The 16,675-nt window shown below is 36.9% G+C and overlaps 1 protein-coding gene across 6 annotated transcripts in view; it reads right to left on the bottom strand.

Moving 5' to 3' along the window:
- Positions 1-16,675, bottom strand: part of SPTLC3 (serine palmitoyltransferase long chain base subunit 3) — a 113,943-nt gene that overhangs the window by 46,982 nt on the left and 50,286 nt on the right. For all 6 annotated transcript variants that reach the window (XM_064707070.1, XM_064707069.1, XM_064707072.1 and 3 more), the window contains 3 exons: positions 3,387-3,578; positions 1,776-1,930; positions 723-871 (listed from right to left, as the gene is read on the bottom strand). In XM_064707070.1, coding sequence (XP_064563140.1) covers positions 723-871; positions 1,776-1,930; positions 3,387-3,578 — 496 coding nt within the window. The remainder of the gene's footprint in view (positions 1-722; positions 872-1,775; positions 1,931-3,386; positions 3,579-16,675) is intronic.

Raw genomic sequence — 16,675 nt, 5'->3', positions numbered from 1 at the left:
GGATTAAAAAAAAGAAATCTTTTACAGACTTTATAGACTTCTCCATTCTGGGAAGCCTTCCTTTTTTTAATACTCCTAAGAAAGATAAAGTCTGAAGGGAAACCTCCCCTTGCATTTCTCTGTTTGAAACTGTTTTTTTTTAATGTAAGATGATTGTACCCTAAACAATGCAAGGCTTTGTGTAGAAGGTAACACTGCATGCAGCCTACAAACAAACAAAGCAGACAATCATAACAGATAAAACCAAAAATGTCAGATGGAGCCTTCCTGAATTTATTTGCTAATGGCAAACTAGAAATTTCTGTTTTGTGCCAATAGTATCTGATAAAACATTCCAATACATTCTTAGAACATGGGATTAAAAACATTATGCAAAAGATCATTTAACTAATCTGAAACCTCTGTGTGTGGTAACTGATATAAATCTGTGATGCAGTTGAATTTGCCCCAGAAAAATTGTTGAAATCCCAATGTGTGTTTCCATCATTAAAAATCCCAGGCCAGTAGATGACACACTTGGTTTAGCTTTTCCAAAAATCAGTATTGGTTTTCCTTTTGAAAAAACCCCTCATGTGAGAACAAATAAAACACAGCATTTCTTTTAACTGTGAAACAAGTAATTGCTGGTGTGATTCTTTGTATCTGCATCCAATTCTTTTAAGATGCCTGAGAAGAAGAGTGTAGTTACAGGACCTTTGGTGGCCATGTCTCTGTTTACTCACCCATCTCTTGCCTGGTACTGCAGACTCCTGTCCCATATTTTTCTAACTCTATGGTCACAGTTTTCAAAGCATTAACATCTGTTTCTGCAAAGCCGAGGTAGTTATAAGAACCCATATTGATTACATTCTTGATAGTCCTTCCTGTAAACCTGTAATTAAAGCAAATTTTGAACAATAGTGCAATTTTCCTTCCAATCCCAAATAAAAAGAAAAAAAATGCCAAAATTTTCCCACCAGATTTTGTTCCAGTGTTAAATTTCTACTTGTGAATTGACAATCCTCATATTCTAATACCCCGAAAGTTTTTCTAGCCTTCCTCTTTTCCTAAGTACTTCTTCATGGTCAGAATGCTTTCTAGAAGTCACACTGTAGATGGCAATAAACTGGTGTGTGATCACTGTCTGCTTTTATGGATTTAAATAAACAAACAAACATAGGAATTTATTTAAGGAACAACTTACAGACATTAATTTTTCAAGCAAATTATGAACTGCTTCCATTAAGTCACCAGTGCTCTCTCTCACACACAGAACTTAAACTTGATGAAAATATGGGAAACACTATGATACATTCCCAATAAGCTCAAATATAGCGAACCTACACATTGTCTATGCTGTGAATTCCCATTGCTGTGTAATTCAGCTGCAATACACCAAAACCTTCAAGCTGTAATCTGCTTAAAACCCACTGCCAAAGACTCCCGGTGAAGGTAGGTAGCCATATTCGTGCAGTGCAAAAACTTATGATATAAAACCTAACCAAGGGATAAAACAAATTTTGTTGTAATATTGAGAAGGTCTGTTGTTATAAATGGTGCATGAGCAGTCTTGTGCTGACACAGTCAAACCCATTTGCAACTGAGTTGGAAATCTATACTGCATTTCCAAACAAATACTCAGAAGAAAAGGGTCAGATTGCCAGCATGGTACTGACTGCAGAATGAAATATGCTGGTGGATATTAGACAAGGACCTGGACACAACTTTGTGTGCTTTGCAGAGATGTCGGGAGCATGCTCTTGAGGCTGAGAGCTGCAGAGTGTAAGATGACTCACCTAAATGTCCAGTTGTAATCATCTGTAACACGTTCCATGAGGTCAAACTGTGGCCCAGGGACACTGCAAATGGGACGGTTCCAGTTATCCCGTATTCTCAAATAGAGGTTCCTGGTGTAAAAGTTCTCAAAATCTTGATAAAGTGGCACAAAATCCTGGTTTGAAAACATGTACAGGGTTATGTTGCTGTGAAAATAACTGCTTCTGTACCAAAGTCATTCCTATTAGCAAGGAAAAACTGATTAATCAATAAACAGAGAGTCACAGCAGCCACATGGTCCTGTGTTGCTTACAACTCCAAACAGCAATACTGTATCCTTTCTATAATTTCTTTAAAACACAGTGTTGTATTTCTTTGAGGGTATTTTATTTCTGTTTAAAGATTAGGAGTTTTTTCGTTTCTTTTTTGGTTGGTCAGGTTTTTTTTAAATGGTAAACAAGTTGGTCTAACTTTCTCTATATGTACTGAAAGTTGGAAATCGAAAAAAAGAAATCAAGATTCTTTCACTTGAAGAAACCAATTGCTTCAAATTGAGCATTCTTCTATGTGTGGAGCAGATTGCAGAAAAGTAGGATAAAGAACTCACTACCTTTCATGAAATGCTGGACACATAAGACAAAAGCTAGTCCAATATTTGTGACTTGGGCATTACTGGCCTAGGGTGGAAATGCAAACATCCAGTTATGACAATTTTTTTGGTTGAGAATGAATGAATATCTATGGATTTTACTTGGAAATTAAATTTAAACATAGCTTTTTCTCTATATGAAACAGCAATATATCCATGTTCAGCACTGCATACAATAAACTGATAAAATAACATGGCATGCAGTTAACATATGTGGGAAAATTAAATAAACATGTAATCCATAGTGAAAGACAAAAAAATTTAACTGGCACAACTGGAATTAACAAATGGCCAGATCATGAAGTGAATTGAAAGTGATATTTCAAAATCTAAATCAGGAAACAATTTCAGGAGTTTTATTTGCAAGAGAAACAGTAAAACTCTCCATGTTTTTCCTTCATTATGTCAGGTGTTACCGTAAATGATGAATCAAACTGCACAGAGTAGGAGGAGGAACAAAAAATTGTAAGCAAAGTTGGAAGGCAGTTGATCTTGCTAAGGTGCAAGTTTCACTTGGAACTATATGGGATGAAAAAATGTTGGGAGTTACAAGAATTCAATTATTACAAAATCAGAACTTCCTCACTATGAAAGGCACCATAAGATAGCTAGATGGGACAAAGGAAAATTTGGGTCGAAGGGATTTGGAAAGATGAAATATTAAACAATAAGGCATTTATGAATTTTCTTTTTCCGTGGATTGACTTAATAAACTGAGATTCTGTTTTGCTGAGAGTATTATGGCACTTTTAGAATGAGGTGAACATGTCCCTGGGTAAAAATGATGATTTTACATAAATGTAGGTACATAATCATACACATGCATACAACTCCACTGGCAGGGTGTGTCACTCCTCTCACCCCTGTGCAACGTTCTGTAAAATGAAAGTTGTCTGCCTTGTTACTCCCACAAATTGCTGTAAATCACTTGCAACCAGAGGAAAACTCAGCTGTGGACACAGAATGACTTTTTCATACATACTTTTTGTTGTTCTCTCTCCGCAGCAATGTTACGTTTTTCTAGTCCCCAGGCTCTCATAAAATCTCGCAGGTAGCCAAATATTGTTCCCACTGCAAACCCCACGAAAGTAAAAACTGCAACATACATTGGTGCCTGTTCAAAGTGCTCAATAAATGTTTTTTTGTAGAGGGTTCCGTTTGATACTCCATTCTTCTGAAAAAACAGAAGAGAAATTTCTAATTAATACATTTAATCTCATCGCAGCTTTGACCTTGGGGCAAATCTTTTTCTCTAATTAGGAAAGACATTTAGACCTCACACTATTTATCAGCTGAAGAAGAGGACCTTTAACATTGCAGTTGCTACTGACCACTACAAGTATTTCATTTTCCCTCCTCTCATGTCCTCAGCTGCAGATGTCTTCAACACCACACCCTTGTCTATTTTGAAACATATGAAACTTATGAAAGATTGGCTGTGTATTATTGTGCAATTGGACAATTATTTCAAAGGTGATTAAATGGAAACCACAATACTCTGTCTTGCAAGAGAGAGCTATAAAAAGGGAAGGGCGGCATTAAAAGCTCACCTACACTATTCCTGACTGCTTCTGGAAGTCTTGAGTAACCAACCCATTGCAGCAACTAACCTATATAAAACAAATCCTGCCTAAACCAGGGCATCTTTGCTGTCATGTTCTCCAGACCTGAAAGAGTATCCAAAACTTTATGATCCCTGCCTTCTATCTCTGTTCTGATTTCATAAATGCTTTTAATCCTATTTTCAGTAACATCTCCCCTAATTCTAAGGCTACTTAAGACAAAATAGAGAAGAGGAAAAGTAAAGAAAAAAAACTAAGAAGACACACACAGACAGTCTTGCTTGTTGGAGTCAGTGATTCCATTGTGAGCAAATTCTAGAAATTTACAACAGTGTGTGGACAATATATTTTGTAACTAAAATATATCAAGATTTCAATTTCCAAATTAAAGAAGCTAAGTTTTTCAGTTGCCTATATTCAATAGCCTCATTAGACTATTCTTTGGAAGAGTGGTAACTCCCTTATTTCTGCAAAACATGATGGCCTTTACAGATACTGTCTAGTAACAGCCAATCTGCTAATCCAAAATTAACAAAACACAATCCAGAAAAAAAAAGTACCCTGATAAAAAAAGCCAAAACCAACCAAACAAATACCCATTACATATATTTTGACATATTATAAAGCAAAACTGCCAGCATATGAAGAAATACCATTTCTGTCTGTGGGAAGGATGAACTAAAGATGTAGATTACCTAGTTATGTAATGTAGCAAGCTGAAATAGAATATTCATATTAAGAACAACTGCCAATTCACTAGACTTGTAAGGACAGAATAACTATTGATCTTCATATTGCATTAAAATGTCTTTGCCCTCACAGGATTTAGATTTCTGTTGTAACATGCTGGTCCAATCATTGGATTCCCCAATGGTTTTGGAGGAGAAAAAGAAAAAAAAAAGTAAAGCATTTTTGGGCACAAGAGAAAATAGAAAGGCTGTTAAGGAAACTTAAAAAAGAAAAAAATGCTGGTTGGGCTGAACAGAAACATATTTAGAGTTTGGAAACACTTACTGCCCTGCAAGGGAGAAGGAATGCAGGACTGGCTCTCACCATGTGAGGGAACACCTTTGAAGAAATAATACACCTGCACTCCTACCTCAAGCTAATTGCTCTTTTAGGGCAACCTATTTACCATGAAAAACATTTTATGAGTATGAGTTAAATACATGGTGAAGTCAAATTTCACATGAGTCACAACAGCTGTGTGCACATAGGGATGAGATAAAGCAAATATTTCAGAAAGGATTAAGCTCAGTACTATTACATTTGCCATGGGCTAAAAGCATGTTTATGGTCACCTGTGGAAATTCAAGTGGCATTGTAGTTTGATGTTCTTGAATCAATTGGCATCAAGCTATGATGATGTGATAATGCACCTGAGCCCAGAGGAGAGAGTTATGATGTTTCTGTTCATTGATTTTATTAAGAAACACTTTATTGCTGTAAACCTTATTGGTGAAGGGACAGGAAAGCTCCTATCGGATTTCTGCACTGTAACATCCTTCTTCCACAACAAAACCGTGCTGTTGTGGAACTCTCATTTCAGCAGGTGCCATTTGATGCAGTCAGTGTGACACAGTATTTAACCAGGTAACCACTGTCACCTTAACACAAATGGCTGGGAGGAATGAGCACAGACAGTAGTGAAGTTTGAAGAATGTGCAGCCAGGTGTGACTCACATCTTTCAGGCTATGAAGGACAAAACCCAAGAGTCTTCAAACAGTTGGTACAAGGCTGGGAGAACAAATTCAGACAACACAGTGACACTCTGTCTAAAAATAAAGTGAGGAAAACAAAGAGTATTTAAACTAACCCTAGAGTCCCACAAATAAGTAAAGAGAGAGCCTCAAGAAAGAATAATCAAAACAAGTGGATTTGCTGCTTCTTGAGAGTGGGAAAATGATAGCAGGGATGTTTTTGTGCAGCATTTCTGATCCAAGCATGGGGTATATGAGTGACTGACTGAATGTCATGTGGATGTTCAACTTCAGCCAGTCTAAATTGGCTGAATTGGTCAGCGAAGCAATGGCTGTCATTTTGCACTGCATTACTCTTGACTTTTTCTGTGTTATCATAAAGTTTTATCTCAGAAGGAGATGGATTTGTAGACTGTGCTTTAGAACAGCAGCTATACAGTGAAGGGAGATGTAATTCAACTGCTGCTGGCACTGAAATCAAATACAGCAGATTTCCTACAAATGCCTGAAACCATTCAGAGATCATTAGTCACACCATTACACAGCAGCTGCTCTGCTGAATTATGTCCTATTACCTGTAATAACACCAGCAGTAGACAGAACATTTTCTACTCCATACCTTAAACTGTAGCAATTGGTTGGGCAAAGATTCTAAAAAACATATAAATCCTTCCAACTTTAGCAATTGGTGGCTTTGAGGTTTTATGACTCTAAGATTGTCTTATCACTAGTAACAGCCATCAGGGGATAACTATGAATGTGTTCATCATTTTTGAACCTAAAAATGTTGGGAAATAAATTGTGACTTTTGATAATTAATTTCATCTGTAAAAATGTGTTTCCTTTTTTTATAATGAAACTACCAGACAGTTTATTTTAACTGCTGTGCTTTCCTACTCAATTACACAACTCATAATTTTCTATACTTTAGAAAATTCTGCCTCTCCATTTGTCTCTTCCCAACCTAGAAAAATCCTAATCTATATAATTCTAGTCGAGTCTCCATGTCCTTCCATGGATTTAAACTCCAAAAAAAAAATTTAAAAATTCTATATTTTCAAGCTCAACTTTGTCTTCACTTCTCAACACCTTTTTGAGATGGAGAGGATGAGAATTAAAATTGCATACCCCACTTGAGGGCACAGTAGGGATTTATAAATCTGCAAATGATGCTTTGTCTTCTTTTCTGTTGCTTTTTAAAGACTGTTAACATTCTATTTGCCTCCTTGCCACAGTTTACAGTTTCACCTCTTATGATTACATATATCCTTCCTCAGTTGCAAAAAGACCAAATTTATAGAACATTGCTGTTTGTGCATTTTTGGGACCATTTTCCCTTCCAATTAATTATTTGGTTTTTATTTAGAGATCTGCAATTTTTTTCTGATCCTTTGTCAACATTATACAAACTACCAACGAGAAACTTCTGCACTGTTTCTTGTTCAGATCTAATTTTTCAGCAACCTGAAGAATTCCATACTGTCAACATATATTGTCATCTCCTTCTCCTTTTTCCACACCACTGATGAAAATATGAGAGCACATGTCCAAAGAGTGATCACTGGGGATTCCATTCCCTGCATTTCCCTCGTTATCTTTTCAAAAATTGTTTATTTGTAACCCCTAATTTCTCAAAAAATTGCATAAAGGGCAACATAAACAGCAGCCCAGAGTTACTCAGCAACTTAATCTTTGGCTTCCTTTAAAAATCTTGAATAAACATCTCTTGAGGATATGTTAATCCACAATTTACTGGCTTGTTTTAAAAAATTCTGCTGGCATCTCAAATCAAAATAGTTTCTCAGTGGCCTGCCACAAAGTACATTTACCTTCCAGGCACAAATGCAGGCAATCTACTGGTGCAACATAAAGACACTCAACACAGAAAGGCAATGGGTGAAATTCAGAGAGAATGGATGTTTTACCAAGGAGTTTTACAAGTCTAGGATTTCATCAGCTTCTTGGAAACCAAAAGTGTAATCAGGATATGCAACTTTTGTGTGCTGATCCCCTGCTTAGCTGGTTTCCAGTGAGATACTGCAGCAAGAGAATTCCTTGCAGCAAGATTTTGATGCCAAGGAAGTCTTTGCAATGCAGCAAAGTCAGCTTTAAGTACAATATCTCTTAGATTCCCATTTTCCCATTAGCTGTAGTATTTCAAAACTCTCCCCTAATGAGGAACCCTTTCCAAAATGCCTCCAGTTTTTCAAATGGAGAAATCAATTCTCACAACAAATCTCAGAGTGCTATTAGAAAGGACATCAGTATAAAATACTGAATATAAGGGACACACTTAAAATTTCAATTTTAATTGAAATAGTTTGCTCTACTAATAATGTAAACTCATCTTGAAGTCTACTAAACACACTTCTGGTAACACCTTTACAAGTAATAGTTACAATTTATATTTTATATATTTTCATTAGCAAAGAAAAAAATTATAGCTATGCAATAGCATGAATAATACTTAAATATTTGTTCACACTACTGTTAAAATTAGGAGATAATTTTTCATTGCATTTAGGTCCTGCAGCGCTTGGAATTGTGCTGATTTGCATGAGCCAAATTTGCATCAAGGGGAGAATGAAGAATTGAACAGCACAGAGTGCCACAATACCAAACCTGTGTTGTGGCCATGAGTAACTCCCCAGCAAAGAGGTAACCAGGTATGCTGGTTGAGTGGAGCTGTATCAAGGAAACTGAGCCCCAAAATCCATGTTTTCATGCAAATCTGTTCTACAGAGACAACAAGCTCTAGTTAAATATTCTCCTGCTATTACATCCACTTCCAATATAGCAGCAGTAGGTGCAGATATTATATTCCTGAAATAAAACTACTGGGGGAACAATAAAGTCTTTGTCTTTAAATAAAAGTTCCCTGCCAGGAATAAAATCTGATCCAGAGGTGGATGCAACTTTATGTATGTTTCTGGATCAGATTTTATCAAGGTTTTTTATACATTCATACAATGGAAGCTGACTGATCTCCATAATGCTTCCCATACAGATATGTACATGAAGAGAGAGGTGTCGAAAACTGCAAACCCAGTGACAGCCATGTTTGCTCAATATCTGACAGACCTACAAGGTGAGAGTGAAATCTTAAGCAAATTAGGACACTGTGCTCCTACAGCAAAACAAAAAAAAAACCAAAAAAACCATGAGAGGATAGACATAATTGCTAATGCAACATCTGATTGCTTGCAGACAGTTTGGTTCTAAATGCATGTTTCCCCCCCAGCATTTGAAGAGCATCTGGGACAGGACCCTAAATGTAGATGATTTTACATGTCCTAGGATGTGTGAGACAGCCACATGGGGAAGAATATAAATATCTCCATAAATAATGACATAAATGAGTGACAGGATCTCCAGAGGCCTGTAATCTTTTGGAGTACTACAGGATTCCATTTCAGCCAAGGGAAGGGCATGATCCAGCTGAATCCCACTTACCACTGGATAGTCACAACTGTAATGGTCTGGTGTGCAATTCTGTCTCCTATAGATCATTGCCACCAGAGGGCTGGGTCCCAAAGAGTAAAACTGTCAGGTTCTGTGCAAACTCACCATGTTGACAGTCACAATTACTACATTTTCCCAAAATCACTTAGGAATCCATTAGACACTGGAGGAATCTGGGTGATTGTGTGCAGTTCCCAGGAGAAAAAAAAGGAAATTGAAATTATGAAAGCAGAAGTTCCCTGTAATGAATATACTACTGATTTAGATTACTTCATAAATCTCCCACTTACTGGCAGTGATATCCTTCACTTTAAATGAGTGATTTCCTTTCTGTAACAACACATTTCACATCTTATAGGCTCAAGTTTCTAAACCATAAGCCAAAAATAGTTACATGGGGAATTCATAGATTACTGAGCTATAAAGACAAGACTTAAATTAAATATAGTTGTGAAACTTATAAGTTTCTAACTTATAACTTAGAAATTAACTTATAAATGCTAAAATGAAGGTCACTGCCTCTTGCAGTGTGACAAAGCCACAAGAAAGTGGCTACAACACAAACTACAAGTAGCAACCAAGCCAAAAAAACTTTGATTGTTATTAGTGTGCCTGCAGAATCCTTGTTTAGACTGATGATTGATTTCTACTGAAGTTTCAAGAAAAAAATAGTCACCTGGTAGTAATACAATCAATAAAGACTATGAGTAAAATCTTCAAGACAGTCCAGAAGGTTTAGTAAATATAGGACACCCTTTAAATAACTTAGGAAATGTACTCTTGAACTGGCAGAGATTTAGGATTTAACAATTCAGAAACTCTAAAAAGTTCACTCCCTATATACACTATTAAATGCTGCTTGTTCTGCTGTTTGAGGTTTGTTAGAAGGATGGGTCTTCACCACACTTTTCACAAGCATCAGGAAATGGCTTTTCATTTGTTAATGAACCGTCATCTAACTGCTGACTAAAAACTTGCAGCCTGTCTTCAAGACAGCACACTAGAGGCAAAGACCACAAAGGTATGAAAAGACAGGATCTTCACCTTCCTTGTGAAGACTTGCCTATTCTTTTCAGCTGAACACAAATTAAACTACAACATATTAATCTTGCAGCAATTCTTTTAGCATCAAATACACAAGTCTTTCAATGCTGACTATGACATTAACCCTATGAAAATACAGATGTGAATGACAAACACAACAGAATATACTGTGAAATGTTGTTATGTAATGAGGATAAAAATACTCATATGGTATAATTTTCAGGCTAACACTTTACTCTGATGCTAAAATGAAACTTTTGATTGCAATATAGGAGGCTGGGATGATACAGAAAACTTTCTCATAAGTAACATTCAGGAAGAATATTCAACAGTGGCAAGAGTTCCAAAGAAGAATAAATATTAACTCAGAAAGTACACATTTTATCTTAGTTTTGTCAGATTTTATTGAGATATTTATATGAATTTAGTAAATATCTTATCTGATATATCTGAAATTCTACCACTGCACACATTATTACAGGCAACATGCACTCCAGCTTCAATGAATGTTTAATTTCTCCTATTAAGAAACTTCCTTCTGCGTGCGATTTTTGCAAAACCTACAGAAAACATCAGCAGGTGTTTTCATCTTGCATGAATTTAGTCCAGCAGGCAGAACTGCACACTGCAGAATGGCCACAGTGCTTGTCAAAAGAAAAGCCACCTCTAACTCTTTATAGCACAGAAACTTAGACTGATGCACCCAGACTCAGGACAAAACCCAGTTGTAAACCATGAAAATGCAATCTGATGAAGGGGAGAAAAATCATAGAAAACACTGTTCTGAACTTCAAGGTTCATAAATTGCAATGTAAACCATAACAGCTACTCCCCAATACCAAATATCTAAGGCACTTAGATCAAACAGTACATGGGGGATAAAAAAAAATGCACAGCAAACTCTTTTCCCAATGGCTTTACATTTGTACATTTGAAGCAATAGTAAGAAACACTAGACAGAAAAAGTAACATGATTGTCTTATACAGCTGTAATTCTCTTACTCCCAGAAACTTCAGTGACCCAATGTACATAGGAAATCATGAGGGCAAAGATGCAGCTCAATATTTTTAAATTATTAGACACAAAACAATGAAGTTCACTACCCAGAGAAATACTTACAGACACTAAAAGGTATTTCCTAACCTCACAGCAATTACAGAGCAGAAAGCCAGGCATGTGGAATCAGAGAGAAGTGGATGAAACACCTGGGTTACAGCAATCCCCACATTGTTGGTGGTGTCAAGTTGCAGTGTTTGCTATGATTTCCTAGGCTTAGGGTAAATTACAGGATTCACATTGCTTAGCTGCATCAGAATATTTCCTGATCATAAAAATCCTATGGCTTTGGCTTTAAAAATACACAAACAAACGAGATTATAATGATGAAGTGGTATCACTTCAAAGGCTGCCAGTTTCTGCACGACTGGTGATGATCTGCTATCAGAAGTGATCTAGCATTTAGAATTTAATCCTATGGATATCACATACATTTTTGATATGAAACTGTTTATTGAGATGAAGATTGTAATAGTGTAAAGATTCTCAAGATGTGCTAAGCAGACTGCTAGTGATTTTGCCCAGTGTGGATTCTGAATTAATACTCACATGATGCAATCCACCAACTCCTACATATTTCCTACACAGTGACTTTGCACCAGAAAATGTTTAGGTTAGCTATCAGAGTCCTCTTCATGCAAAATTCCCTTGTGGAGAAAATGCTTCATTTTCTGCTAAAACTAACATAATGAATCCTCATTGGACCCCTGCCCTTTCCCTATTATATGGCACAACAGCTTCAAACAGGGCCAGGATTTTGCAGAGATTTAATAATGAGTTTAACACACCTTCCCTATCAGAATGGAAGTGGACATGGATGCTGGATCATGCCAAATAAACATTCAGAAGCAGTCTCAGGCCATTCTTAGTTCCTAAGAGTATGGCACCAGTTTGGATAAAGACTTCTGGTAGGCACAATAACCTTGTTAAAAGAGGACAAATGTATTCACACTTCTTACCTGAAAGCTGCATATCATCAGGATAATTTGCACATTATTTTCCTGATTCTGAGAGTTATGCACAAGTTAAGCTGAAACTGTGTGCATTCCAAGACATTCCTATGATTGCAAGGAGTACCTTATATTTCAAAAATGTGATGAAAGAGAAAGTCATTGCCAATCTTGTTAATGCAATCAGTTTAACTGGATTTATGCCACCTCCTCCAAGGTAATTAACTACTTTGAAATGATATTTTAGTACAAATATCTTGACATACCACAGATGGAGAGGAGAGAGAGAGAGATAAGAAATTCCATAGCAAAAATCCCCAACAGAGAAAGCAGAATTTCTCATGAACAGCTGAGAAAGAGGCAATCAAATTTGTGCCGCCAGCTTGACAGACAGGGGGATTAAAAACTCAGTAGGAGGATGACCATCTGGGTAGACAAGGACCACCTCTGAGTTAGGATAAGAATTCAGCATCAAAAGAGAGCCCTAGGGTGAAAAAAGAATCAGAATAAATTCAGTTAAGGCATAGCATATAGGTTTGTAGGACAGAAGATTTCGAGGAAGGTGAAGGCAATAGCCATCCTTAAGAACATGTCAAGAAAATTAATAGCTTGACACCTTCAAACACAATAAAAGATGTTTTAAGCAAGAAGACAAAAACTCATTTAGCCAATCATTAGGCAACTTGGTAGCAGTGACCATGGCTAATTAAAGTCAGCTGTCCTACACCAAAGCCAGCATCACAACTGGTACATGTGATCAAATCTCTGCACCATTTAATTTAACAACGTGATGATGGCTGCCAACCCACCTATCATCAAAGTGTCCTCAGAGAACCCCAGTCTAGAGTAACCCATATTCACCAGCTTGTTCCCTAATGTAGAAAAGGTACATAGTTTAACCAGTGACAACCAATTACCTTTTTATTTTTCACCTAAAAATCTACAGAAGCAGTAACATACTGCTCCAGCTATTTTTTTGCTTGAAAACTGCCAGGAAAAGTGGTTAAGTAGTGCCCACATCTACACCTATGAGAAACTCACAACTGGATGCCTCCAGGTACAGCAGTTCTGCAGGAGGTTCTCTCCTCTTCCCATCAATTTCAATTTCTGCCTGGTACTACTGGAAAAGATGATCTTGGCCTATATGACTTAATTGCTGTTTAATAGTTAATTTATATTAACTATTATTAAATTGAATAATTCAATCAGAGTTCAAAAAATTTTATTTTACTTCAATTGCTTGAAGATCAATTTAAAAAATCTAGAAATAAATTGATGCTCTTTTAAAAGTGCATTATACACTGAAATGTTCTTTCTAAGTTGTTCCAGTAATTATCTAAGTCATAACACTGAACATGAGACGTGATGGCTTTCACTCCTCTGAACCTTCTGTACCTATCCAGGTTTGCAGAAACACCCTTAAATAAATCTCTCCTCAGATTTTACAGCAGCCTAGATACAGACAAAAAGGGAAGTCCTCACCCCACCAGGTACTGATTTTCACCAGTGGATCAATGCCTACCTAGAGGTAAACACCTAAAGCCTGTGGTTCTTGGCTGAAAAGACAAGGGTTAGGAAAAAGAAGCACATGAGAAGTTCAAGGGACAAAAATCAGGTGCAAGGTTTCTGAGGTAAAGGGGTGACTGAAGTGTTTTGATGTTTCAGCAAAAGAAGACACGTTTACAAATGCATAGCAAAAAAGTTGAAAATTAGTGTTCGAACAATCTTAACCTTTTTTTTTTTTAAAGAAAGCAATGGCCTTCTCTCTCATGGTACCTCTCTGTCTGCAAGCACTCATCTACTAAAGCTTTTGAGCTCATAGAGCAATTTCAATCAAATCAAATTAGGCCTTCATGATATCAACTCTTCTAAAAGCTTCAGGAAAATGTAACCTTGACAGTCAAAGGGATCTAAATCCCTGAACTGAAGGACAGACAGCAATAACTTGGCTCTTTAGCCATTCTTGGAGTGAATTACACAAGACAATTGCAATAACCCATGAACCAGCATCTCTTTAGGTCTGAACAAGGTTCAGCACACTCTTCCTCTTTCCCCTCTGGAAAGAAAGGATGTGTAGGCAAGCTGGGATGTTCCAGGGTGGTGGAAGATGCTGGATATGTAACAACGTGAAATCACTGCTTGTGGGAACAAATGCTTACAGGCATTTCACAAGTCTTTCTCTTACCTCCATTATTATTTCTTCCCATACTGCCATGGGGCAAATTGAAAGACAATACTCAAAACATTGCTGCGCTTTGGAAGTAATTTCAGGAGACATTAATGGTGTATTACCTCAAAGTTTTCATTTATACTGATCATAAAATGGTAGAAATCAAGGGAATTAGGAAAAGCAGGAAATGGAACAGCAGAATCACAGATTACAGGAGAGCATAACTGTACCCAGAAGTAGCAAGTAATGCTATAGGAAGCAACATTAAAAGTAAAAGGAGTTAGAGAAAAAACAGCCATCTCTTAAGAAATAAATGCATGTTAAGGGCAGAAGGACAAACCATTCTAGAGCTACTGAGCAGTACTGATGCATGTCTCAGCTGAAGTGTCCATCCAGCTTTATGAGAAAGAAGAGGTGAACCAGATGGAGAGAACTGGGAAAAGAAGCATAAAGTCTGGTCAAGTGAGTTATGAGGAAAGAATGAACAAATCTGAATTGTCTGGTTTAAAGAGAAGAGAAAACCCTAATGACTGGCAGCCTAAGAGTGTTCAAACATGTAAAAGATAACTGCAAAAGAAGGACAGTAATCTGTGCTCTGTTAAGCATCAATATGCTTAAATTACACCCAAAGTGATCTTCATCAGATATGAGAAACAACTTTGTACTGATAATATCAGTTAAATGTGAATCTAGAGCAATGGAGGTGTTTAAGATTGTTATAAACCTCTGGTGGGGACATTTTATGTAAAGTCAAAGCTGATATTGTCCGTCAGAAGACAGAAGAAAGCAGTGCTGTCAGTCTTAACAAAACCCCAAAACACAGTGACACATCTTATGAGGTAAGAGGCTCCAGAAGACCCTTCAAAATATTCCAGCAGAAAACCAGCTCTGGATAAAAGTGATTGCAGAAATAGACTAGATAACATCTCAAAACACATATAAGCCCCATGTCCTATTTTCCTACTTACCTCACATTCCTAAAGCTCACTATGACATGAAATGTGGAACAGAAATGACTGAGAACTGCAAAAACAGTTGGTACATATTTTCAGAGGGTGAAATGCAAGTAGATAGAAAGAACCTCTGATTCAGACATGCTGGAAGAAGGAAATAGGTATACAGACTTTCTGCTTAAAATTAAATTTATCGATCAAATTTGGAAAGTACAGAGATACAGCAACAATAGTTGGCAAAGCAAAGACTGGCAGGGTCACCTAGAAGGATCTAGAAGCTCTGGCCAAGAACACTCTTCTGAGCTACCAGATATGTTTCAAGAGCAACAGAAGATGCCTAGACACCAATCTGATTCCTTGTCAATACAATCCAAAAGGAAGGCTCATGTAAATGAAACGTGGTTTTAAAGCCCAATAAAATGTAAAGATTTTAAAATACTAGTAAAGTAGTCTCTTACTTCTGAAAGAAAGAAGTTACTGCTGAAACTTATACATGATAAGCAAATAAAAGTTCACACAGAAGATAAAGAAACTTTTTTCAGAAGACTTCATGTTTTACCTCTACCCTTTCACATTTGCAAAACAAAAACAAAAACAAACAAAAAAAACCCCCAAAATACAAATCTGAGCATAAGAGAAATGTTGCATCCTTCTATAACGACTGTTACAAATGTATTTCTGCAAAGAGTCAAATAATGGCAATGACAAAAGGTCCCAGTTTTCTCTCTCAACTGCAGTGGAGAGAGGTTTCAAATTTGTTCCAACAACTTTAGTCCCTCCAGAACTCCCCTGAGAGGATACTTACATACTTACAGCCTACCATCCAGCAGAGAAAAGTATAATTTACTTGTGAAAAATGTCCACATATACAAAACTGCCCCAATAGTGTGTTCCATGGTAGAAATCAGTTAATAGAGAATGAATAACATTGAGCTACAAGGAAAAAACACCCCAACAAACTACCTGAGATCTCATGACAGAAACTCCTAGCAAAATATGTCCAAGGAAACACTCCTGTGGGGAAGTATTTAGAGATTTCAGACATAATGCTTTACAGTGGATTCTGGAACAATTTTAGTATACTCTGATAACTCCTGAGTTTGTGTTCTTTCCCAGTCCACAGGGAAAGCTGGGCACTCCCCTCATACTCAATATGAAATTAATAATAATTAAGAAATTGAATGTGCCCATCCTGGGCACAATCGCCAATGTTATGGACCAAAGGAATAACATCAGCCTGTGCAAAAAATATCAGTTGATACAAAATCAATGGTAAGCAGGACATGCAGAACAACCATCATAATTCAGGAATATCCCCCTCTGAGTATCCCCCTCTGAGGACCATATTCATCCTAGATAGTATTGTCTCTTT

This window comes from Zonotrichia leucophrys, chromosome 3 (assembly GCF_028769735.1).
Source record: "Zonotrichia leucophrys gambelii isolate GWCS_2022_RI chromosome 3, RI_Zleu_2.0, whole genome shotgun sequence".
NCBI classification, from domain to species: domain Eukaryota; kingdom Metazoa; phylum Chordata; class Aves; order Passeriformes; family Passerellidae; genus Zonotrichia; species Zonotrichia leucophrys.
This window is presented reverse-complemented; position numbering and strand designations above follow the sequence as displayed.